General features: G+C 40.0%; 1 protein-coding gene across 1 annotated transcript in view; it reads left to right on the top strand.

Moving 5' to 3' along the window:
* Positions 1–26,842, top strand: part of BAZ1B (bromodomain adjacent to zinc finger domain 1B) — a 67,819-nt gene that overhangs the window by 35,985 nt on the left and 4,992 nt on the right. The window contains exons 8-16 of the mRNA XM_072837449.1: positions 3,496–3,634; positions 4,528–4,658; positions 7,382–7,487; positions 8,643–8,741; positions 10,737–10,914; positions 13,834–14,016; positions 22,019–22,166; positions 23,888–24,035; positions 26,009–26,124. Coding sequence (XP_072693550.1) covers positions 3,496–3,634; positions 4,528–4,658; positions 7,382–7,487; positions 8,643–8,741; positions 10,737–10,914; positions 13,834–14,016; positions 22,019–22,166; positions 23,888–24,035; positions 26,009–26,124 — 1,248 coding nt within the window. The remainder of the gene's footprint in view (positions 1–3,495; positions 3,635–4,527; positions 4,659–7,381; positions 7,488–8,642; positions 8,742–10,736; positions 10,915–13,833; positions 14,017–22,018; positions 22,167–23,887; positions 24,036–26,008; positions 26,125–26,842) is intronic.

The raw sequence follows: 26,842 nt of genomic DNA, 5'->3' as shown, positions 1-26,842 counted from the left end.
TTTAGAAGATAGTAGAAGGAAGGAAATTGCCGAGCTAATGGTAGAGGCTCTATTTGTCATAACTCTTCTATGTTATTTCTGTGTGCGGTAGGCTAGACCCCACTGGGTATGTACCTATTACTCCAGTGGGAGTGTGCAGCCTGCCCTTCTGCAAATGATGGTTTAACTTGGATTAATGTGACAGGGGCATCTTCGCTGCATCTAGTGAAGGACCAAATTCACAAATAGATACAGTGGAAAGCACATAGGACTTGAGAATTGCTGGTCTGGTTTCAAACCCTACCTCTGACTTAACTGTATTACTTTGGGCAAGTTACTTATCCATGCCTCACTATTCTCCTGTGCTTGTTGTTAAGAATGTTTTATTTTTTTTTAATTTTTATTTATTTATTTTTTAAGAATGTTTTAACAATTGAATGACAAGGTATTTGAAGCCCTCAGCAGTTGCCAACTCATATTAATCTTTCCTTTATCATAGATGTAAGAATATAAAATTTGGGGGCTTTGATAGCACCATCAAATCTGAACATTTTTTAAAAAAGATTTATTTATTTAAGGGAGAGTATAAAGGGGAGGGGTAGTGGGAGAGGGAGAGAGAAACTCAGACTCCATGCTGAGTGCAGAGCTGTGTGGGGGCTTCATCTCAAAACCCTGAGATCATAACTTGAGCCAAAACCAAGGGCTGGATGCTTGACCGACTGATTGTACCACCCAGGTGCCCCAAATCTGAACATTTTTAGACAGCTTTAATAGTTCATATATGTACAACTTGTCTATTTATAACATATAACACCTTGTTTTTTTTAATATATTCACAGATGTGTGTAACTTTTGTTACAATTTTAGAACATATTCATCTCAAAAGGAAACCCTCGACTCTTTAGCTATCACCACCCTGTCCATCCAGATTTACTTGTTCAGACATATCATATGAATGGAATCATAGAGTAAATGTGTGGTCTTTTGTGTCTGGCTTCTTTGATGAAGCATAGTGTTTTCAGGGTTCATCCATGTTGTAGCATGTGTCAGTACTTCATTTCCTTTATGCCCGAATAATACTCCATTGTTTTAGTCTGTCACATTTTGTTTATCCATTCATTAGTTGGTGGACACTTAGTTGGTTTCCACCTTTTGGGTACTATGCCTAATGCTGCTGTAAGCATTGGTATGTAAGATTTTGTGTGGACATTCTCATTTTTCTTGGGTATATACTGGAATGGAATTGCTGGGTCACATGATAGCTGTCCTTTAACTGTTTGGGGGAACTACCACACTTTTTCCAAAGTGGCTGCACAATTTTACATATGTGTACTGGTAGTGTGTGAGAATTCTGATTTCTCCACTTGTCTGTATCCCCAACAAAACTTGTTAAACGACTCCTTGATTCTAGTGGTTCTGAATTGGTAGGTCATTGTGGTTTTGATACACATCCTCATAATTAATGATGTCAGGCATCTTCATATGTCTGTTGGTCATATCTCCTTTGGAGGAATAGTCTGATCTTTTGCCCATTTCAAATTGGTTTGCCTTTTTATTATTGAGTTGTAAGAGATCTTTATGTATTCTAGACATAAGTCCCTTGTCAGATAAACGATCTGCAGATATTTTCGCTCATTTTGTGTGTTGTCTCTTTACTTTCTTGATAGTATCCTTTGAAGCACAAAGTCTAAAAATTTTGATGAAGTCCAGTTTGTGTATTTTTTTCTTTGGTTTTGCTTGAGGTTTTGGTGTCATACCTAAGAATCTATTGCCATATCCAAGGTCTTTAGCTCTTATATTTAGGTCTTTGATTCATTTTGAGTTAATTTTTGTATATGGTATGAGAGTATGGATCCAACCTTACTCTTTTGTATGTGGCTGTTCAGTGATGTTGCAGCATCATTTATTCAAATAACTGTTCTTTCTCCGTGGAATGATCTTGGCACCCTTATCAAAAATGATTGGCTATAGCCGCACTGGTTTGTTTTTGGACTCAGTTCTCCTGTATTGATCTATATGTCTGTCCTTATACCATACCAATGTCTTGATTACTGTTGCTTTGTAGTAAGTTTGAAGTGGGGAAGTGTGAATTTTTCTAATTTACTCTTTTTCAAAATAGGTTTGTATGTTCTGGGGTCCCTCATGATTCTATGGTAATTTTAGAATCAGCTTGTTAATTTCTACAAAGAAGGTGGCTGAGATCGAGCCCTGCATCAGGTTCCCTGCTCCAGGGGGAGCCTGTTTCTCCCTCTGCTTCTCTCTCATGAATATATAAATAAAATCGTTAAAAAAAAAATTTTAGCATTGTAAATGGTAGTGCTCTATACTTTGAGTTTCAAAATTTGTTACAGTTATAGAAAAACTAAAAAGGCAAGATTACATGGCTGTTTTTGTTATTGAGAGAAATTTCTGTCTGAATGAAATAAACCCATATAATGAATGATCAGAAATAAGTTGATTAAAACTTTTTTTTAAAAAAGTTTATTTATTTTAGAGCCTACAAGCTTGGGCAGGGGCAGAGGGAGAGAGATAATCTCAAGTGTGGAGAATCGACATGGGGCTTCATCTCATGACCCTGAGATCATGACCTCAGCTGAAACCAAGAGTCAGACACTTAACCAACTAAGCCACCCAGGTGCCCCAAAACGTTTTTTTTCATCATTAACATTAGTAACTTACTGAATAACCCCCTAAATGGTGTTCAGTATGCATTGATTGCTATTATGCACAAGTACTTGCCTGCCTTTGCTTTCTTAGGTCTTTTTTTTTTTTTTTTTTTTTTTTGTCACTGAGGCTAATTAATTAATAAGCTGAATTATGATAAAATTTCTCAGGACTGAAGTAGGTTTCATTTTGAAATAGCTATTCCGGTTTTATTCATTCTGATCATTTTGAGGATCAAATAATTCCACTTAAGGTTTTTTGTTGTTTTGGATTTTATTGATTTATTTGAGAGAGCAGAGTGAGAGTGAGGGTAGGAGCTGCCCATCCCAGGACCCTGGGATCATGACCTGAGCTAGGGCAGACACTTAACTGCCTGAGTCACCCTGGTACCCCTTAAAGACTGTTTTAATATTTCATTTTAAACTATTAATAAAATTAATCTAATTACTAAAGTTAAATTTTGGAGAGAAAAGAATTTTCACTGAGTTGATGGCTGCAGTATGACCAGAATTCAAAGGACATAGGAAAACCAGACAGAAATTTCTACCTTATAGGAGTGCCTGGGTGGTCTCAGTCGGTTGAGCAGCCAGCTCTTGGTTTTGGCTCAGGTCGTGATCTTGGGTAGTGATCGAATTTGCTTCAGATTCTCTTTCTTCCTCTCCCTCTAGCTCACACTCTGTCAAATAAATAAAATCTTTTTTAAAACTTTCTTACAACAGATCAGAATTAGGAGAAGGAAGCTAAGGTTTGATAGAAATCTCCCTTTATATTTTCTGTTCCGTATCTTATTTAATTTATAAGAATAGGAATTATTAGGAAACATATCTAGTTGATTCTTTTGATCTTTACTAGTGAAACTAGAACGCGAAGCTGAAGAAGAACGAATACGAAAGCATAAAGCAGCTGCTGAGAAGGCTTTCCAGGAAGGAATTGCCAAGGCAAAGCTAGTCATGCGTAGGACTCCTATTGGTACAGATAGAAACCATAACAGGTAAGTTATTAGATTTATTTTTTTGTCATGTTTTAGGGTTATTATATTGTTCCTAGTTATGAAACTCTAAAGTATTTAGAATAGAAAAACTTCCCTGTTTATGGATTTTGGAAACAATTGCTTATCACATATTTATTGAATGTTTTCTCTGCCCACATGTTAGAGTTAAAAGTTAAATAAGATATGATCCTGTTCTTCTTTTTTTTTTTTTTACATTTTATTTATTTATTTGAGAGAGAGCAGGAGCCTGAGCAGGGCTAGAGGGAGAAACAGGTTCTCCACTGAGCGGGGAACCTGATGAGGGACTTGATCTCAGATCTTCAGGATCTGAAGGCAGATGCTTAACCAACTGAGTCACCACTGAGCCATCATATGGCCCAGTTCTGGAAGATACCATAAATATGAGCTTAAATTATTATGATAGGTGAAACGCAATCCAAATAGAGGTCATTAGAAATGGTAATATGTTTTACATGTGTACATTGTGTGGGACCCTAGAGTAGAGAAATATTAGAAGTTATAAAAATTGGGACGCCTGGGTGGCTCGGCGGTTGAGCATCTGCCTTCGGCTCAGGGCGTGATCCCAGAGTCCTGGGATGGAGTCCCACATCAGGCTCCCTGCAAGGAACCTTCTTCTCCCTCTGCCTGGGTCTCTGCTTCCTCTCTTTCTGTGTATCTCTCTTAAATAAATAAAATCTTTTAAAAAAATTTTTAAAAAATTAAAGCTATAAAGCAAATCTCAAATTTAAAAAATGTTGGTATTCTGTGCCTTACTTTATCATTTGTATCTGTCTGAATGTTCAGTGATACTCTGTATCAATTCCTCTAACACTGAAGTCATCCTGTGCTCATGATTTGTCATTAGTTTATTAATATATGGTTGTGATTTCTAGATACTGGCTCTTCTCAGATGAAGTTCCAGGATTATTCATTGAAAAAGGCTGGGTTCATGATAGCATCGACTACCGATTCAATCACCGCAAAGACCGTGCAGACTCTCCTGATGAAGATTACTGTCCCCGTAGTATGTATTCTGTCAGTTCTTTTACGCTTTCTAGTAGGGTCATTATTAAGGACTGTCTCTCCTTGGTCACTTTTTCTATTTGCAGAGTTTCTTTATTGTCTTCTTAGGTAGATGTATTTGATGGGGGCGGGAGAATGTGAGATGCATGGATCTAGGAGGGAAACTAGCATTTGATTATCAGCTTTGTTTCAGGTATAGTGTGAAAAGATAAAGAGCTTGAATATTAGAATAGCTAGGTATTAGATTTTATATGAGTAGTCCTCAAACTTTGTTCCTTGGAAGTGTCTCGGTAGGTGCCTTAGTGGCTGGAATTGAGGTAAAGGGCTAAGAAGATAGTTACGGGTCTTCTTCCTCTGCTTTCAGAGTTTATTTATTCAGTTTGAGTAGAGCATCTCATGTGTGCCACCTAGTTTTTCATGTTTTGTGGTACAAGATAGCAAATAAGCCAGATAAGGTCCTGAATGCCATTTAACTGAAATTCTAGTGAGGGGGAAACACAGCAAATAACTAATTAAAAATAAGTGAGAAAGGGTCATAAAGGGTCACTGATGTTCTTTTTCTTGATCTGGATTCTGGTTACATGGGTATGTTCAGTTTATAAATAAATACACAAGTATATTTTGATAGATGTGTATATATATTTTTTCTTGAGCCACATATATATTGAACATACATTATGTGTAAATTTGCAATATTCATATGTATAATATCTCAAGAAAAAAATTTTTAATAAAAAAGGTCAGGTTAGGTCAGGTTTCCTCAACCTCAGCATTATTGACATTTTGGGTCAGATAATGCCTTTTTTTTTTTTTTTTTAAGGGTTGGAGGAGGGGCAGAGGGTGATAGAGCCCAAGCAGGCTCCATGCCCTGTGCAGAACCTGATGCAGGACTCAGTCCCACGTCCCTGGGGTCATGACTTGAACCAAAATCAAGAGTTAGGGACGCCTGGTTGGCTCAGCGGTTGAGCGGCTGCCTTCAGCCCCAGGGTGTGATCCTGGAGTCCCAGGATCGAGGTCTGCATCAGGCTCCCTGAATGGAGCCCGCTTCTCCCTCTGCCTGTGTCTCTGCCTGTCTCTCTCTCTCTGAATGAATAAATGAATCTCTAAAAATAAATAAATAAATAAATAAATAAATAAATAAATAAATAAATAAATAAATAAATAAAATCTTAAAAAAAAAAATCAAGAGGTGGACACTTAAGTAACTGAGCCACCCAGGCACCCCTGGGTAATTTTTTATAGTTGGAGGTTGTCCTGTTCATTGTAGGATATTCAGCAGCAGCCATGGCCTCACCAGACTAGATGCTAATAGTGACAACCAGCTATGTCTCCAGACATTGCCACATGTCCCCTAGGAGACAGCCTGGTTGGTTCCCTGTGGAGAACCACTGGTTAAATGATCTGCAAGTTTCTTTCTAGCTCTACTTACCATGACTTAATGAAATTTGCTTCTCAAATATTAGATCAATATGTTTCTTTTCTTTTTTTTTTTTTTTTTAAGATTTTATTTACTCATTCATGAGAGACACAGAGAGAGGGGCAGAGACACAGGCAGAGGGAGAAGCAGGCTCCATGCAGGGAGCCCAATGCAGAACTCGATCCCGGGACTCCAGGATCAGGCCCTGGGTGGAAGGCAGGCATTAAACCGCTGAGCCACCCAGGGATCCCTAGATCATTATGTTTCTTTAAGAAAATTTTTAGGGGGGATCCCTGGGTGGCTCAGCGGTTTAATGCCTGCCTTCCACCCAGGGCCTGATCCTGGAGTCCCGGGATCGAGTTCTGCATTGGGCTCCCTGCATGGAGCCTGCTTCTCCCTCTGCCTGTGTCTCTGCCCCTCTCTCTGTGTCTTCAATTAAGTGTTAGACTGAAGCACTTTAGTAGAAAAATCTAGTTTTAGTAGACTTTATAAATATCCACAGGAGGGCAGTTCTGTTTGAGAGCAGTAAATGTACAGTTAGGATCTTCAGACTGGGGGAGAGTTTCCAGCAGGAGAGACTGAATTTATAATGTTACTCAGAAATTTAATGGGTATCCTTAGAAATCAGGTCTCCATGATTCTAGCTCCCAAGAGAAGATGGGCATTCCATCCCTTCACTTCTGGTGCATGTTGTTGCTTCATGTACTCTCATTCCCACGTGGCAAGGTCTCTTCAAAATCACTTGACTCAGAAGACTAACAGGGTGATGTGTTTGTAGTGTGGGGAAAGTGACAGGCTAAAGGGTAAAGAATGGGAGCAGGGGACAGAACCAATTATAGTGTTAGATGAGGCCTCAGAGATTGGCTTAAGATCTGTATTCATGTCCTGTTAGTATATAGGAGCTGGCTTAGAAAAAAGTTCATCGTGTTGACACTTGAAGCCTCTAGGGGTAAGTTTATAGTAGTTTGTAGGTTTCAGTTGTCCCTGCTTCACTACAGATGCCTCTGTGCTAAGCCTTAACATACAAGGAGTAAATGAGTTATTTGTTTTGATAGAGTTATTCAGTCATCCCCCTTATTCTAAGTTGCCATACTCTAAACTTTGAACTGTGCAACTGTTAGCTGAGTAGAGAGCAAGAGTGTCAATGTGCTATGTATAAGCTATTTAAGAGAAATTAGCACCTGTTATACGTTGGGTGTATTTAATAGGCAGCACCTGTGTTATTGGATTTGGCGCCGTGTCTTGCTTAGGTTTGAAACAGGAAATTGTTTACTGTTTGTTTGTTTATTTATTTATTTATTTTTTAGGTAAGAAAGCAAACCTAGGCAAAAACACAAGCATGAGCACACAACCTGGACCAGCAACAGAAGTAGCTGTAGAGACCACCATACCCAAACAAGGCCAGAATCTATGGTAATGTGAGCATTCATCTGGCTGCTCTTTCTTTTTTCCTTTTCATGTTAAGAAAATATTTAATATAATGATACCAGTGATTATCTGTTAAGATAATGTATGTATGACTTTGATTTCTTAGATATGTAAATTCATTGCTTTAAAATTAAAAGCAGCCCCCTTTTTTTTTTTTTTTTTTTTTTTTTTGCTAAGAATGTATTTATACTAAACTTTGGAATTTTATTTCCCTGTTATAATGTAACTTTGTATATGTTCTGGGATAGATGTTACATTGCATCAGAAGTGCTTTTTAGCCTGGGAATAGATTTAGGATTTTCATCTTCATTAATTAAAGAATAAAAATTGTATACATAGCCATTGATCTGCTTTTGCGTCAATTCCCTTTTAGGCAGGAAACTAGGTTTTGAGAGGGTCTCTTTTACTTTGTGATTACATTAACTGTTTTGCCTATGATTGATTTTGGTTTAATGACCTTTTATTTTTATTATTTTTTTAAGATTTTGTTTATTTATTCATGAGAGACACACAGAGAGAGAGAGAGGCAGAGACACAGGCAGAGGGAGAAGCAGGCTCCATGCAGGGAGCCCGATGTGGGACTCGATCCCGGATTTCCGGGATCAGGCCCTGGGCTGAAGGCGGTGTTAAACTACTGAGCCACCCGGGCTACCCTATTTTTTATTTTTTATTTTTTTTATTTTTAATTTTTTTTTTTTATTTATTTATGATAGTCACAGAGAGAGAGAGAGAGAGGCAGAGACACAGGCAGAGGGAGAAGCAGGCTCCATGCACCGGGAGCCCGACGTGGGATTCGATCCCGGGTCTCCAGGATCGCGCCCTGGGCCAAAGGCAGGCGCCAAACCACTGCGCCACCCAGGGATCCCCTATTTTTTATTTTTGGATACAAGTTTACTCTTTTAAGGTGTATGGACAAGTGTGTCTATTAACTTTATAAAATTTGTCTTGTATTTTAGTAGGAAACATCGGCTCTGTTATTCTAGGATAAAGTTAACATTAGGCCTCATGGAAATAGTAAATTATTTGTTTTGTTTGTGAGCCAAGTTTGGAATTCTGTTCTCCCAACTCCCACCAACAATCCCAGATCCCTTTCTTAGTTTTTGTTTTTCAGAGTTACTGATTCTGTGTTGCTCCTTGCAGGTTTTTATGTGATAGTCAGAAGGAATTGGATGAGTTATTAAACTGCCTTCACCCTCAGGGAATAAGAGAAAGTCAACTTAAAGAGAGGCTTGAGAAAAGGTAAGAATTTTCATCTTTTCATCTTGGTCTTCATAGCTTCTCTTCAGCATTAGATATTATAAATATCTTAAGGGTTATTTGTTTATCCATAAAAGCAATAAAAATAAATTTTAAGAAAGTGTCTATCACCCTTTTATGCCCTTTTATGTTCTTACTGTTTGGTGTTTTCTTGACTCATGCTTATTTGGAAGAAGCATGCTTTTAAGCCCCACATATATGCAGTATAGCAGCTATTATTCATTGATTAATGTTTGTCGTGCAATGAACCAAGATCTTCATGTAATTAGGCAGCCTTGCAAGGGCAGTTCTTTTTTTTTTTTTTTTTGCAAGGGCAATTCTACAGCAGTTGTTATTGAGAAGTATTCTGTCAGTATTCAAAATAGCCAAAAAAAAAAAAAAAAAAAAAAGAAAACCTAAATGTCCATCAGCTGATGGATAAACAAAATGTGGCATATGCATAAATTCAACCGCAAAAAGGAACAAAGTACTGGTACTTACTAAAACAGAGCTGAAACTAAAAAAACAGGCTGAGTCAAAGCTGCTAGACAAAAGGCCCATATTGTATGATTACGTTTCTTTTAGTTCTAATTATTTGAGAGAAATTGCAGAGAGAGTGCATGTACACGCAGGCAGCAGGTAGGGGAGGAACAGAAGTAGTAGAAGCAGACTCCCCGCTGAGCAGGGAGCTCGCATGAAGCTCGATCCAGGACCCCGAGATCATGACCTGAGCTAAAGACAGATGCACAATCAACTGAGCCATCCAGGCGACCTCCATCCATGATTTTTATAACTGAACTCAACCATTTTTCTTTATATATACTATTCTGGGAGTTTGTATAATCTTTGTGATTCTACTTTATTTATCTCTTCTCTTAGTGATGGTTATTTGGGTTTCCTTTGGGGTAGTCAAGGGAATAGGATAATGTATTACAGACCATTTGAAGTTCACATTTATAAAACAAATATATATGCTCTTTACAATAGGGGAAGAAGGATATAAATTACAGGGTGTGCACTCAGTCATTCATCTCAATAAAGGGAATTTAAAAACAAAATGATACTAGGCCAATTGGAAACAGAAGTAAAGTTTTTTGTTCTATCCATTGAACATTTATGAAAGTTAATCATGTATTTAGCCACAAAAGCAATCTCAACAGATTTTAAAAGTAGAGTTTCAAGATACATTTTCTGATCAAATTGCAATAAAATTAGAAACAGATTCCTTAAAGATTTCCAAAAAGACCTTTACTGACAGTTAAATATATTCTTAGATAACACATCAAAGAAGAAAATAAAGGAAATTCTAGAAAGCAAGGAAAGGGAAATCCTTTGTAAGAAAACCAGTGGGACACAATGAAGTTGTATTCAGAGGAAAATAATATTAAAAATGCTTATTATTAAGAACAAAGTGGGAACTTAGTATACCGCAACTGAGATGACCTTGAACTTTAGTTTTCATTTTGTTATAAGTAGCCAACAGTGAAGCTTCTGGTCTAGCCAGAGAAGAGAGTCTATTGCTGGGACCTCATCTTTAGTGTGAGCAAGATCTCCTTGTGTAGGTTTTCAGCTGTGTTTCACATTTTTACTATGTTATGGGGCATTTCAGGCAGGTGATTTAAAGTTGTCTTGGGTTGGTCACATTTCCTGGTAGCTAACATGAGCAAGTAGACATTCTCTCTGGAGGAGCCCAACTTCAGACTAGGCCTCAAAAGAATTTCCATAGATAAAATCCCAAGAAACTCATGGTAAAAAGGTACCAAAAAAAAAAAAAAAAAAATGCAGAGCAGGACCCTTCAGATTATCAAATACCAAATACAAGAAGCGTGTTTTTCAAATTAATCAAAAATAAAAAACATTTGAAAATTAGTACAAGAAACCTGAAACTAAAGAAATCACCAAGGAGAGATGAAGGAGATCTGAGTAAGTCTTCTAGAAATGAGACCTGTCATTCAGAGTTTCTTTATTTCCCATCCCCTCGGCCCCCAACTCTTCTAGGTACCAGGACATCATCCATTCTATTCATCTGGCCCGGAAGCCAAATTTGGGTCTAAAATCTTGTGATGGCAACCAGGAGCTTTTGAACTTCCTTCGTAGTGATCTCATTGAAGTTGCAACAAGGTTACAAAAGGGGGGACTTGGTTATGTAGAAGAAACATCAGAATTTGAAGCTCGGGTAAGAACATAAGCAAACACCATTATGAGATCTGTTACTCGTGGAAACTCAGTTTGAAATTATTCCCTGATAATGTTCTTGACTTCCCTAGATGACCCTGGAAATCATGTATAGGTTTGTTTTGAAAGACTTGTGGAGCTAAAGTTTCTCCATGTACATGTGATACTTTTCCTTTGATATCCAGAAAAATCTAATCATTGGCTTAGATTCTTTGTTCAAAAAGTGCCTTTTTTTTAAAGATTTTATTTTTTTAAACATTTTATTTATTTGAGAGAGGGGGAGAGCATGGCCAGGGGGTGTGGGGCAGAGGGAGAGGGAGAAGCAGACTAGACACTCTGTTGAGTGGGGAGCCCAATGCTGAGCCTGATCCTAGGATCCTGAGATCATGATCTGAGCCGAAGTCAAACACTTAATCTACTTGAGCCACTTAGGTGCCCCTAAGATTTTATTTTTAAGTAATCTCTGCATCCATTATGGGGCTTGAACTCTACAACCCTGTGATCAAGAGTTGCTTCACTGACTGAGCCAGCCAGGTGCCCCAGAAAGTACTTTTCTATTAAGTTGAATGAAAACTAGTCCTGGAGTCACAATCCTGAATCATGATTTAACATCTGTTATTTAACATTCCTGTGTGCTTGATGCTTGTGCTTTAAGGTCTGAAATGGGTTTGTGTATTCTGGTTTTATCCATCCTTTATACTGATCAGCTAAGTAGGGTTATGCTTAATGTTGGGTAGCACTCATGCTAGTAAATGAGTACATTTCAAGATCCATTTAGAGTCCTGTCACCTACTGTTCAGAAGGACTCTCACATGATATAGATGAACCAATTCAGGAGATGCCATGTTCTACATGAGATAGATTTAGATATCCCAGCTGGAGAGAAGATTGGAAAATACTGTCTGTCAGGAAATACTAAAATGCTTTTCACTGGTTTTAAAAAATAGAAGTCCATATAACTCCAAAGATACTAATACTCGTGGGTCTTTTCAAATTATTCATATGCATTACAGCATGTATGTTAGTTGTGTGGTTTTTGGGCAATTGCATCTTTTTTTTCCCATTTTTCCTAATTTATAAATACATTCCATTTTTTCAGTTTTTATATCACTTTGAGGTACATAAAATAACCCATGGAGTTGATAAATCATTTACTGTCAGATTTATGTATTTATATTTCTTTGCTATTATAATCATATTTTACATGCATCTTACATACATACATAAGCTTTCTTTTTCTCTTTTTTTATTTTTATTTTTTTTAAAGCAATCTCAGTATGGGGCTCAAACTCCCAATCCTGAGATCCAGAGTCGCATGATCTTAACAACTGAGCAGTCAGGCACCTCAGCCTTTTAAAATCCGCACGGTTCCTTGAGCCAGTATTCTATTTTATCATTTCCACTAAATGTTGTGGTTTTCACACTGGTTTATGGAGCTCAGCTGGATAATGGCTCAGAGCGCCCCCATCTCCTTTTACCAGAGCCATGGTTACTTTTTAAAAGGGGGTAGTGGTTATGAATTTGTGGTACATTACCTGGGAAAAAGGATTTAAACATCTTTATTGTTTTTCATGATCTTTTAAGGAATTATTCAACACTATGTATTCTGCAGTTTCAAATACAATATGTACTTTTTTGTTTATTTGGCAGATATTTATCAATTGCCTACTTTGTGCCAAATCCATGCTCAATACCTTGCTAACACTGGGTTATCATCATTCTTTGTTTCTCTTCATAGTTATAAAATGTTATCTTTTTAATTGACGTGTGTTTTGTGTGACTGAGAAGATAGCGTTCACTCAAGACCATGCTTTGGATCAAAGTGATTTAGCTTCTGTCCTTATCTATAAAATAAATGTGAAGCTTAAATGAGACCAAGTATGGAAAGTATTACCTGACCTATAGTTTATAAGCTAGTAGGTCAGTAAATGTTTACTTTTTTCTCAGTTTTTCTTTGCCTTGAAACTAGTTTGCATATAGTAGGCACTCAATTGCTGAATTAGTGAATGAACTCCCTAACTTCTTTAAGTAGAACAAGGTTCAGTATTTCATGGGCCACATTGCTGGGGAAATGGAGGTGTAGTCAGCTGCTTTTATATTTTTTTTTTAATTTTTATTTATTTATGATAGTCACAGAGAGAGAGAGAGAGAGAGGCAGAGACACAGGCAGAGGGAGAAGCAGGCTCCATGCACCGGGAGCCTGACGTGGGATTCGATCCCGGGTCTCCAGGATCGTGCCCCGGGCCAAAGGCAGGCGCCAAACCGCTGCGCCACCCAGGGATCCCTGCCTTTTTTTTTTTTTTTTTTTTTTTTTTAAAGATTTTATTTATTTATTCATGATAGTCACAGAGAGAGAGAGAGAGGCAGAGACACAGGCAGAGGGAGAAGCAGGCTCCATGCACCGGGAGCCCGATGTGGGATTCGATCCCGGGTCTCCAGGATCGCGCCCTGGGCCAAAGGCAGGCGCCAAACCGCTGCGCCACCCAGGGATCCCAGGGATCCCTGCTTTTAAATTGTAAACCATCCACTGAACTGAGGACCAAGGGAAATTGATGTTGTGTGACTTAGGTTGATTTGAATTTAGTTGGAGATAGTCTTCTCTCTTCTCTCTTTTCTTTTTTGAGCAGACAACATGCATTATTGAGTAAATAATTTTATTATCACATATGGGGAAGAGTTAGCTTCAGTGAAAGGCCTGGAAAAACTGAGGTTACTTTTGAATAAACTTTCACAGTGACACTGAAACTGTAACTGCCACTGAACATGCTTAAAATTAGCTGCCTTCTCCTTCCCGCCACAACCCTTATTAGCAAATAAGAGTAGTGCACAGAGATGACCAGAGTTGGGTGTGGAGAGGGGAGGATAGTATCCTGTCATCTGGGCCTTTCATTCATGGTGGTGTTTCCTTCGTTTGCTATAGGTGATCTCATTAGAGAAACTGAAGGATTTTGGTGAGTGTGTGATTGCCCTACAAGCAAGTGTCATAAAGAAATTTCTCCAAGGCTTCATGGCTCCCAAGCAAAAGAGAAGAAAACTCCAAAGTGAAGATTCAGCAAAGACGGAAGAGGTGGATGAAGAGAAGAAACTGGCAGAGGAAGCAAAGGTATTTTGTTCATGAAGATGTGGTTTTATGACTGTAGGAGAGTGGATCTGGTTTTAAAATTGTCTAACCCTGTGCTTCACCTCCTTGAAAGCATGGTTCCTTGAGCCAGTATTCTATTTTTATCATTTCCACTAAATGTTGTGGTTTTCACACTGGTTTATGGAGCTCAGCTGGATATTGGCTCAGAGTGCCCCCATCTCCTTTTACCAGAGCCATGATTGCTTTTTAAAAGGGGGGGGTAGTGGTTTTCAAATTGTTAAAAATGGTGGCAAAATACACATAAGGAACAATGTAGTATCTTAACCATTTTTATGTTCTGTGTTGTTAAGTACATTCACAGCGTTATGCAACTGTCACTACCATCCATCTCCAGAACCTTCTCTTCCCAGACTGAAATTGTGCCCACTAAAGATTACACTACCTGATTCACTGTCCCCTCAACCTCTGGCAACCCCCATTTTCTTCCTGTGTCTATGGATTCAACAACTACTCTGAGTACTATTACATAGAAGTGGAATCAAAATATTTGTTCTTTTGTGACTGCTTTATTTAACTTAGTATAATGTCTTCTAAGCTCATCTATGTTGTGTTATGTGCCAGGATTTCCCTTTAAGACTGAGTAATACCCATTCTGTGTATATACCACATTCTCTGTTCATCCATCAATGAACACTTGGATCACTTCCATCTTTTGGTTGTCGGGGATAATGCTGCTATGGACTGTATGGAGCCTTTAGCAGTGAGTGCCTCTGTATACCCTTGACCAAGAAACAATCCTACTCTGATGGAGAAGATTGTTCTTTTTTTTTTTTTTTTTTTTAATAGATTTTATTTATTTATTCAAGAGGCAGAGACACGGGCAGAGGGAGAAGCAGGCTCCCAGTGTGGAGCCTGATGTGGGACTTGATCCCAGGACTCCGGGATCACGCTCTGAACTGAAGGCAGACGCTCAACCACTGAGCCACTCAGGCGCCCCGAGAAGGTTGTTCTTTGTGGCCAAGTACACAGCTTCCGGTGGGCTGCACAGTGAGGGGGGGGGAGACACCCATCTAGTCAGCCACAACAGCCAGAGCCATCCTGGAGAAAAAACACTTGGGTGACAGGTATCACAGCCACATGGCCCTCACATCCAGTCTGCTGAGAACGCAGGCGTACAACTCTATTCTAGTCCTTACTTTCAGTTTTTTTGTTTTTCGGTTTTTAAAAAGAATTTATTAATTTATTTGAGAGAGAGAGATAACAGGATTGGGGGGTGGGATGCAGAGGAAGTAGAGGGAGAAGCAGGTTCCCCACTGAGCAGGGAGCCCAATACAGGGCTCTATCCCAGGACCTTGAGATCATGACCTGAGCTGAAGGCAGATGCTTAACCAACTGAGCCACCCAGATGCCCTCTTACTCAGTTCTTTTGTCTATATACCTAGAAATAGAATTGCTGCATCATATGGTAATTCTGTTGCACTTTTTCAGAACTGCCATGTCTTCTAGAGCAGCTGCACCATTTTACATGCCCACCAGCAGTGCACAGGGTTCTAATTTTTCTACACCCTTGCCAGTGCCTGTTATGTTCTATTTCTGTGATTGCAGTCATCCTCATGGGAATGAAGTGATAGCTCATGCTTTTGGTTTGCCTTTCCCTAACGATAGTGATGTTGAAGAATGGGACTGTTGGCCATATGTCTGTCTGTCTTTGGGGAAATGTCTCTGAGTTATTTAGCTGTTTTTTAATTGGATTTTGTGGTTTTTTGTCATTGAGTTATATATGTAGTTTCTTTATATGTTCTGGGTATTAATCCTGTGTTAGATGTATGATTTGCAGATATATTCTCATCCTGTGAGCTGCCTTTTCATTCTGTCGATGACATCCTTTGATAGACAATTTTTCAAGTTTGATGAAGTTCACCCTACCTGTTTTTTCTTTGGTTGGTTCTGCTTTTGGTGTCACAACCAGGTCATTGCCAAATTCAGCGTCACAAATCCATGTCCTATCCCTCTGTTTTCTTCTATGGTTTTTTTTTTTTTTTTTTTTTTTTTAAGAATTTTAGCTTTTACATTTAAACCTTTGATCCATTTTGAGTTAATATTTGTAAACTAAGGGTCTAAGTTCAGTTTTTTGCATGTGGCTATCCAGTTTTCTGGTTTTTAAGTTTTAAAAATAACATGCTCCTTGTAAGTAAACCCAGTGGGAGAGGTAAGTAAAGTAGAAAAGAACTCCCATTCTAGTTTTCCTCCCCAGCAAAGTCACTCTTCGGTAGTTTGGTGTATTTTCTGTATGCATATGAAGATGGTTTTATTGGAATTTTACAGAATGGAATGGTCTGTGTCATACAGTCTGTTTCCCCCCTTTCAGTCCATATAGATCTATGTGATAGTATGTTTTCTTAGTGCCTTGATTCCTTGCTGATGAATGTTATGTTGTCTCTGGTTTGTCTTTAGTAGAATAATTAGCGGCTTCAGTTTTTCTGTTTTGTCTATTAGATTTCTGCTAAGATTACAAAGAAAAGGGCAGTCCGGGTGGCTCAGCGGTTTAGCTCTGCCTTCAGCCCGGAGACCCAGGATCGAGTCCCACGTCGTGCTCCCTGCATGGAGCCTGCTTCTCCCTTGGCCCGTGTCTCTGCCTCTCTTTCTCTCTCTCTATCTCTGTGTCTCTCATGAATAAATAAATAAAATCTTTTTAAAAAAAAGTTTACGAAGAAAAGAATTTGAAACCACTACATTAAGGAGGGGTCCCAGGCATTATCCCATTAGAATACTTTCCCCTGTGTTTGATTTCTCTCTTCCCCTCTCTTACTTCCTTCTTTTCACAACCAGCTGGTAAAGACTTGTCTTGGGCAGTCCTATGGTGAGTCTGGCAGTTGTAGTGATGAGTGGAGTTCGGATGTCCTTGCCCTCCAGGAGTCCTGTTGGAGTTAGGACGGATAGTTTTGGTGGACTGACGGGTCCTGATGAGAGAGGGCAGGACTCAGTCTACCTGTCAGGTACACCTGGGCAAGTAGGGAAAACTCCCAAGGAACAGATGTGTCTGCCGGTTTTGAAGGATAGTAGGAGTTAATCTGATCATGGAAGGGGGCATAGGCTTCGTTAGACTGAGCAGAGATTGACTTTCTGTCATTGACAGCTGCTTCTTATTTTGCCCTCTGAGTTTACTCAGAGTGATTTTATTGTCTAAAGCTCCTCAAGTGTTTGTACACTGTTGTCATGTTCCCTGTTTCTTCCCATGGCCAAGGTGATGCATGATGAAATGAGAGTCCTTCTGGGTGGGAGGTAAGCAGAGCAGAGAACTAAGATTCAGTTAGGTCAGAGTCTCTCAGTTCATACCGTAGATCCAGAGGCTGGACACATGTCAGTATCATCCTGGAATTGGGTTCTCCCTTCCTTCGTTTGCCTTTTAATGGCTACATGGCATGCAGGTCACCTTCCAGATAAAGTCTAACATTAGTTTATAGTCTCCTCTGCCAAGTCTCTTCATTAGGCATCATTTTTAGCCTTGCCAAGCACTGCATAGGTTTTGTTTTTAACTTTGTCCAGAAGAGTCTCTTTTCTTGATGTGCTCTTTTCCTTGACATTTCTTGACCAGTAACATTTTCTTCTCATTGGGAAGTAGTGGCTGTAGAATTCTCCTTAAGTTCTTTTTTAGTACTCCTCCCCATAGCAAAATAACCTCTTTTTAGCTTGTCATACGAGACTTCATTCTTAGTTTGATTGGGGAGGAAAATCTGAGCACTTTGCAGGTTTAACCTTGGGGCCCAGACACATAGTACACAAATGGAAAGCATGGAAGAGTTTCTTGGAAAATCAATTAGGTTGCCTACTAAGTAGTTCAGCGATGTTCTCCATTAAAATGGCATTATGCCCTGCCTGCATTTCCCGACCAAAGGTCAACTCTGCCACAGTTCTGAAATTTTCCACTGTCCTTTGCTTTGAAGGTTTCCACTTAACATAGGCCAGCATTTTCAGCTGGCACTAGGTGGTTACGTGAGTTAATATCAGTCTTTAGTTTGGGCTTCGGTTTCCTAACTTACAAAAGTAGATTGTTTCTCGAACTTAAGGTTTATTCCATTGTTGTTGTTTGTTTTTGTTTTTTTTTTTTTTCATCAAGTGGGAAAGACCTTGTATAATTTGGCAAAATCCTGGGTTCTGTTAGGCTCTCTGTTTACTTTGTATGCGTTTGTCCTGACAAGCTGATTATCTGTTTTTCCATTTTAAATGTTCTCTTGTGGAAGAATATGGTCAGAAGCCTTGTCCTATCCTTGCTAAGATAGGATGTTGCCTTTTTACTGTTAGTAAAGGGATTAACGGTGACTTTGCATATCAGCTGGCTTCTCTTTGATTCTGTTACACCCACTTCTCCATAGGGACCATCTTTATTTAAACATGCTAGAGATTTTTTTTTTTTTTTGAGATTTTATTTATTTGTTCATGAGAGACAGAGAGGGAGAGGCAGAGACATAGGCAGAGGGAGAAACAGGCTCCACATAAGGAGCCCGATGTGGGACTCGATCCCAGGACTGGGATCACACCCCGAGCTGAAGGCAGAGGCTCAGCCATTGGGCCACCCAAGCGTCCCAGAACATGCTAGAGATTTTGAGTTTTTCATCAGAATAATGTGTTTAGCCTCCTACCAGTGTTGTAAGACAGTCAGGATTTACCAGATATCACCAGTGTTGAATGTCAAAACTTAGTTGCCACTGTTCATCTGTTTTTAAAAACAATGTCTTTAAAAAACAAAAAACCCAGTGTCTTTGAATATAGTGTGGGGTTTTTGTTTTAATGTACTGGACTGTTTGGAATTTTTTTCCAATGGTACAATGGTAGGAAACTAGGATGGTCTTTCAAATCTTGAATGCTTTATGTTTTGCCCTCAAAATTAGAGGTTGGGGGATCCCTGGGTGGCGCAGCGGTTTAGCGCGATCCTGGAGACCCTGGATCGAATCCCACATCAGGGTCCCGGTGCATGGAGCCTGCTTCTCCCTCTGCCTATGTCTCTGCCTCTCTCTCTCTGTGTGTGACTATCATAATTAATTAATTAATTAATTAATTAGAGGTTGGTTGGAATCTAGGCTGGTCTAGGTGGATAGCTCAGTGGGTTTAACAGGATACTAGTACCTATGATATCAAAAGCATTAGTATTGGGGATCTAGAGATGTGAAGGAGACCTGGCACCAAATTGCTATGAGACCTTGGGCAAAATAATAAATGAAGGTTATACAAATATGCCCAAATGTTCATAGCAGTATTATTTATAATAGCCAAAAAAATAGAAACAACCCAGATGTCCATCTACTGATAGTGGATTGATAAAATGTGATTTATCCATACGATGGAAAAACTTTCAGCAATTAAAATGGAATAAAGTACTATTACTAGTTACAATGTGTATGAACCTAGAAAAATTATGCTTAGTCAAAGAAGGCAATCCAAAAAGCCACACATTTATGTGAAATGTCCAGAAGAAGAAAATCTCTAGACCAGAAGTAGAGTAGTGGTTGTCTAGGGCTGGGGAAGTGATGGTTTAGGGTGGGGAATGGGGAATGACTACTAGAGGGTACAAGGTTTATTTCTGGCGTGATGAAAATGTTCTGTAAGATTACATTGATAGTTGCACAGCTCTGCAAATATTTGAGAACGCATTGTTTTCTTTACTACGTGAACTTGTTACCGTATGAATTATATCTCAATAAATCTGTATTAAAATGAGGTTAAATAAGCTTATTTCCAAGATCTCTCAGGTTTCTTTTTTAAGATTGATTTATTTATTTGAGAGAGACAGAGAGAGGGGAGAGAGGGAGGGGCAGAAGGAGAATCTCAAGCAGACTCTGTGCTTAGCATAGAGCTTGACATGGGCTCTATCTCATAACCCTGAGATTGTGACCTGAGCTGAAACCAAGAGTCAGATGCTTAAGCCATTGAGCCACCAGTTTTTGTTTTGTTTTGTTTTTATTTATTCATGAGAGACACAAAGAGAGGCAGAGACACAGGCAGAGGGAGAAGCAGGCTCCTTGCAGGGAGCCTGACGTGAGGCTCAATCCCAGGTCTCCAGGATCACACCCTGGGCTGCGGGCGGTGCTAAACTGCTGCGCTACCAGGGCTGCTCTGTTTTGTTTTTTAATGAGGCTGGATGCCCTATTGAGTGCTCAGACCTTGAACCACAGATTTCTGAGCATGGCCGTAATATATAGTCCTGGTCATATGGCTGTTAGGGTAGTTTGGTTCAGTTGTTTATAGGAAATGTGTAAAAAGCAGTACTTGGCTGATAGGACTTTTTCCTGACTACTTGTGTGCATCTGAGTGTCCACTAGAGGACAGTAAAGCTCATGTTAGCCATTTTCTGCCTGTTGCCAGTAGGCACTCTTTTTAGGGACTGAAATTAAAATCTTAAAATTTATATTCCATTGAAGGAATGTGGGTTGTTAGTGCAGTAAAAGGACCTATCATCATGTCAACTCTCCACTGCTCTGAGAGAGAAAGCCAGTGAGATGAGTTGTGGTTGTGGACCCTCATAGTGTACTGAGGAGCTCTGAGTGGGGAGGAAAAGAAATCATGCTGTATTTTGAGGGCAGATACTGAAATATCTGCAGTGGAGGTTGTGGAGTCAGGAAAGAGCCAGATTCCACTAGGGTTTTAGCAGCCTCTTAAATAGAATTTTGTTGTGTCTGTATTATGTGTTCTTGTTATTTATGAATTTACACACACAGGACTTTTTATGTCTCTCTGTTTCCATAAGAAAGAGAAAGGGCAGCTTTTGTTCTCTCTCAACCCTCACACCATAGCTTCAGAAGTAGCTCAACTCTGTCCCTTGACAGCTCTATTTTAAATAAAGCCTGTGGCCTTCCAGCATAACTACGCCTTCCTATAGGAGGACGACTATATCACTTTAAATAGACCTCATTGCCTGGGGCAGGGCAGTGAAGTGCATCAGTGGTACTGTCTGCTAGCTTGAGCAGGCCAAGTTGTAAGAGCTGCTACCTGAACTATAATTCAGGTAGGACTGGGTTAAGCCATTTGATCCTTATAAGATAGATGATGACGGGATGACCTCATCTCTCAGCTTCTGCCGTAGGGAGGGCCTAAGCTTTACCTTGTCTATCTCTGTTGCGTTTTTGACTATCTGAGAATGAATAAACCCCTATAGAGGCATTTGTTTATTATGGATGCTTACCTAATCATTTAGGCAAGAAATGCTTTAAAGACCTAAAAAATCACCTTTTGACTAATGAAACAGTAATACAGATAAACTAATTATCCTAAAATGCCATTTCTATTTTTCCTTAGTTGTGTTTATTATTGAAATTCCTGATTATATTTTTCCCCCAATCCTGTGTTTTCCCTGGGTAATTCTGAATTGATTTGCATTTTCTGATGATGGGAGGAGACACTGCCTATTATGCTGAAAGTAACTGCCCAGAAAGTCAGCCTAAGCCCTGGGCTCTGAGATTTTCACTTAGTTAGAAGTTGGTGATAAAGTCAAGAGAAATGCTTCATATCAGTATTTAATATTTTTAAGTGTTGTAGAACGCTTTATAGATAGTATTTACTGTAATTTCCAGGCCCTGTAATCTGGGATTATGGCACATAATGCAGAAACTGAACATCTTGTTAACCAAAGTTGTGTTAGCTGAGGACATGGTTGCACACTAGCATTTACACAAGTGTTTCTGCTTTTAAATGATATTGACTCTTTAAGTGGATTTTACTAGAAGAGATGGGTCTCTGATCACCCACCACCCCTGACTTAATTCTTTGTGTAGTGTTTGGCAAGGTTTTTCACTCTTTAGAGCCTTGATTTCTTCTGTAAAATAAATGGGTAAGAAGCTCTAGGAGGCTGGAGAAGCTCTAGGATGTAAATATACTCAGAATCCTCTCACCTCTTCCCCTGTTTCTGGTGCTCTAAGTGCATACTCTGTCAGTGTTGTGTGAAAAATCTACATTTTTCATACCTCATATGAATGACCTCATATGGTTGAGGTCATTGTAGTAATGCTGACCTGGTTTTGTCTCTGTTTAGGTTGCATCTGCTCTGGAAAAATGGAAGACAGCAATCCGTGAAGCTCAGACTTTTTCCAGAATGCATGTTCTACTTGGGATGCTTGATGCCTGTATCAAGTGGGATATGTCAGCAGAAAATGCTCGATGCAAAGTCTGTCGAAAGAAAGGTATATATAGATCAGTGTTGCTTATCTGAGTGTAATAGGGACTAGGACTTCCATTCCAAAGATATTTTCTCCCCTGAAGAAGTCTGTGCACACAACTTTGAAGTGTAGTGGGGCTACCTTCTTCTGGAAGTCTGTAAAATGCTACTCTTTGAAATAACATGACAGTAAGTCAAAGTAAGCCCTTTGTTCTTCATGTTTGAGTATAAGAGCATTTTATCTCTCCAATGTTTAAATTTTCTACAGGGAACAAAATTAACCTAAAATTTTACATCTGTTTTTATCATCGTTGGAGTTCTGTTTTTTGTTTTTTGTTTTTTTTTAATCGCTGGAGTTTTTAAGTCATCCGTGAAGTAAGAGGTCTACCAGCAGAGGGCAGTATTAACACTGGGAAGAATACTCCAGTTTGTGCCCACTGCCGCTGAGTCCTACAGAGCAAGGCATTTGAGAATCTTTAATGGTCACAGCTTTCAGAGGCTGTGTAAAAGGAACATCATGACTAATGGCACTCAAGCGATTGACTTCTCATTGGCTTAAGTGATTTTGTGAAGTAGGTTAGGATTTAATCCCCAAGGATGGAAAGACCTATGAAAAATCTATCAGTTGCTCTAAACACTGTTTCAGAATGAAGGTTGGAGAGGGAAGTGACCATGTCGGGTCAGTTCGGTACATTTTTGATACCAAATCGCTTAAGAGAACTATATCAGATATGAATTGGGAAGCATTGGGGATTGAGGAAAAGGATGGGCAGGAAATGTAATACTTCATGGGGGATTCGTTTTTTAGTGGGAGAGGAATAGTGACCTTTTCTGCTATGAGTTTTTTTGTTTGTTTGTTTGTTTGTTTGTTTTTAAATAAGCATTTTTTAAAATTTATTTATTCAGAGAGAGAGACTGAGAGGCAGAGACACAGGCAGAGGGAGAAGCGGGCTCCATGCAGGGAGCCCGACGCGGGACTCGATCCCGGGTCTCCAGGATCAGACCCCGGGCTGCAGGCGGCGCCACCAGGGGTGCCCTGAGTTGGTTTTTTTGCCATGAGTTGGTTTTTTTGCTGCTACTTTGTAAATGTTTTAACTGTCCTCTCCTAGGCCAAGCAGGTTTTAGGGATATGTCAGAAGACTTGAATCTTAAATTACCAATAGTCTAGTTTGTGCTATGTTTTTTCTTTTCTTTTCTTTTCTTTTCTTTTCTTTTCTTTTCTTTTCTTTTCTTTTCTTTTCTTTTCCTCTCCCCTCCCCTCCCCTCCCCTCCCCTCCCCTCCTCTCTCTCTCTCTCTCTCTCTCTCTCTCTCTTTCTTTCTTTCTTTCTTTCTTTCTTTCTTTCTTTCTTTCTTTCTTTCTTTCTTTCTTTCAAGATTTTATTTATTTATTCATGAGAGACACAGAGAGAGAGGCAGACCACAGGCAGAGGGAAGAAGCAGGCTCCCTGCAGGGAGCCCAATGCGGGACTCGATCCCAGGACCGCGGGATAATGCCCTGAGCCAAAGTCAGACGCTCAACCACTGAGCCACCCAGGCGTCCCTTTGCTAGGTTTCTTTTCAGAAATCACTATTTCTTAAAAAAAAAAAAAAAACAACAGAAAAATCACTGTTTCTTAAAATACGATTACACTATGCTAGACTGTTTGCTTCCCCCTGGTGTTAATTGAGGGTGAGTGGCTCTTTGTTACAGCTTGCTGACCATTGCTGTGCTCCCAGCAGTGCTTTACAAGTTTATCTCCTTGCAGGTGAAGATGACAAACTGATCTTGTGTGATGAATGTAATAAAGCCTTCCACCTGTTTTGTCTGAGGCCAGCCCTCTACGAGGTACCAGATGGTGAGTGGCAGTGCCCAGCTTGCCAGCCTGCTACTGCCAGGCGCAACTCCCGTGGCAGGTGAGAATTTCTTCTCTTAAAAACAAATGAAAAGGTTGTTATAATTAAGCTTTAGTTATTCAAATTGAATGATTCTACGGAGTTTTAAGTTCATTGTTTGTGAACAGAACCTAATTGTTGGAGATATTACAGTAGGAGCTCAGAGGGCTCTGATTTCATTATAGTTTGATGTTGACATTTCCGGTTTTCACTGCCAGACATGTTCTGTATCTTCTTGATCATACCTTCTTCTCAAATAAGTTTATCTCCCTTTATCCCTTTACCTTTTGCTTCCACTTTGCCCCCCCTTTAAGATTTTATTTATTTATTAGAGAAAGTGTGCGAGAGAGTGAATGAGAGGGAGAGGGAGAGAGAATCTGAAACAGATTCCATACTGAGCACAGTCCGACACGGGGCTCAATCCCACAACTTCAAGATCACAATCTGAATGGAAACCAAGAGTCGGACGCTTAACCAACTGAGCTACCCAGGCGCCCCTACTTTGCCCCCTTCTTAATTACTTCTGCAACTACTTCCTGCTAAAAATCCCGAAACTCATGACCTTCCTTCCTTACGATTAGAACTCTGGGGTCAACTTGGACATTTTCCTCTCCTTCTGCTTCTATACCCATTCATTTGCCAGATATGATCAGTTCTGTGTCCAGACATCTTCTGAGTCAGTCCCCTTCTGCTCACTCTCCATGGTCCATTCTGTCAGTTGGCCCTCCTACATCTCCCATCCAGGCTCCTTTGGTGGCTTCTCAGTTCCTTACTTCATGTCTTCCCCTCTTATTTGTCCCACTTTGCTGGGGATGCCAGAATGGTTTATGTAAGGCAAAGATAATCTCATGTCACTATCCTGAAACTTTTGTCTTTCCATTGCCTCTAGAATAAAGGCCATATTCCATGGCCTGATTTTTGAGACTTATATAGTACTGTTTTTATGAGCCCTTATTCCTGTGTTGTGTGCTTGGTACAGACTGTTCATTGGTATCCTTGCCTATTGGGCTTTCCTCCTTGCTGGGAATATTCCCTCTCCCTGGAACTGAGGAAATCGCCTATGGCTTACTTAAAATTTCACTGCTTTTTTGTTGAAATACTTTTATATTCTTAAGGTTAATTGTTTCTCCTCTGTGTTCCAACCAAGTGTCCAATCTCTTAAGTGTTTTGGTGCATCTTGCCTCCATGGTTAGTCTCACATATGAGTGTCTTCCCATGAGATTGGAGTGTCCCGAGAGCAGAGGTGGTGCTTTGTTCTTCACTCTGATCCCAATAAGGCCAAACATAGAGGCCTTGTAAAGAGAAGATGCTTTATATTTGCCAAGGTAATACCGTTGTTTTCCACATTGCAGTTTGAGGTTGTGAAAGGGCAGCTTATCGGCGCTCTGGCTTGGTCTGTGAGAGGGCAGAGCTGTTTGATCCTGACCCCATCTAACAGCATTACTCGGTTATTTCTTACTCCGCTCCAGCTGCACTTGGAGCCAAGTAAGGCACACTACCCTGAAATGACAGGGCTTTGGACCAGCTGTTCTGAGCTGGGATTACCATTGCTTTGATGTTATGGTCATCTGCAAGCTGTTCCGCTCCTGGAAAGGGGCCATCAAGGTAGAGTAACACCTGTCTGGGGTGTTTATCCTTTCAGTGCACCTCAGAGTTGGGAACAGCTTTTAATATCTGAAATGTTACATTATCTGGGCGATTTTTATGAGACAAAAGGAATGGGTTTTGTATCTTACGTGAGGAGAGGTTGAATTTTGGTCTTGATTTCTGTTGCTGTTGGTGTCTTATCCAGAGCATTTGGGGCCTGGTGGAGGGAGCATGCTGCTGCAGCTTAGGCTTTCATGCTGCTGCCCATGTCCTGGCCTCCATTCAGGTTTCCTCCCCTTGTTGTTGAATCTGCCCAGTCTGTGAAGAGGATCCTTATAGAACTTCATCCTTTCTTAGACCACTTTGGCCTAGGACCACGTTCCCTACATGCTTTTCCCTCCCCACAGGAATTACACTGAAGAGTCTGCCTCTGAGGACAGTGAAGATGATGAGAGTGAGGAAGAGGAGGAGGAAGAGGAGGAGGAAGTGGAGGAAGAGGATTATGAGGTGGCTGGTCTTCGATGTAAGTATTCAGTTTCCCCTCATAGTTGACCTCACAGTTTTCCAAACTGACTTGGGAAGACTGGTTGGCAGTAGACCCCCACCCAGTGTCGCCATCAGACCCATCTTCTTTCTCTTTCATGTTGTGGCTATGGAGTGACTCCACTGCTGTGGTTTCATTTATTTATTTATTTGAGATTTTACTTATTTGACAAAGAGAGAGAACATAAGCAGGGGGAGTAGCAGGTTCCCTGCTGAGCAGGGGACCCCCCCTCCCTTCCATGCGGGACTTGATTCCAGCACCGTGGGATCACGACCTGAGCCGAAGGTAGATGGTTTACCAACTGAGCCACCCAGGTGCCCCTCAGTGCCGTGGTTTTGAATGGATTTTTAAGATGCCATGTAACCATCCTCCTAGTGGGAAGTAGGGTGACTTGGTTTCAAGAATATCAGCCCTATGTAGGTCCATTTGGTCTGAGATTTAGTGGAAGTCAAGGCCCCAAGTGTGTTTAGGACGAGTCTGCTGGTTTGAGCTTCTCAGTGTGTAGGGACAATGGGTAAGGAAGGCCTAGGCCCTCTCTCCTCTGTTACAGTGGTACAGAGGTACTACCTTTGCTGCAGTGCTGCTGTTAAAGAAGTTATTTTTCCTTTGGTCACAGTGATCTTTCTCTTCATCAGTCTGCAGGGGTCTAGCTTTGCAAGTTTGAAAAGAGAAAACTAGTTTTGTCATGGCTTAGGGT

The sequence above is a fragment of the Canis lupus genome, chromosome 8, assembly GCF_048164855.1.
Source record: "Canis lupus baileyi chromosome 8, mCanLup2.hap1, whole genome shotgun sequence".
Lineage (NCBI taxonomy): Eukaryota > Metazoa > Chordata > Mammalia > Carnivora > Canidae > Canis > Canis lupus.
This window is presented reverse-complemented; position numbering and strand designations above follow the sequence as displayed.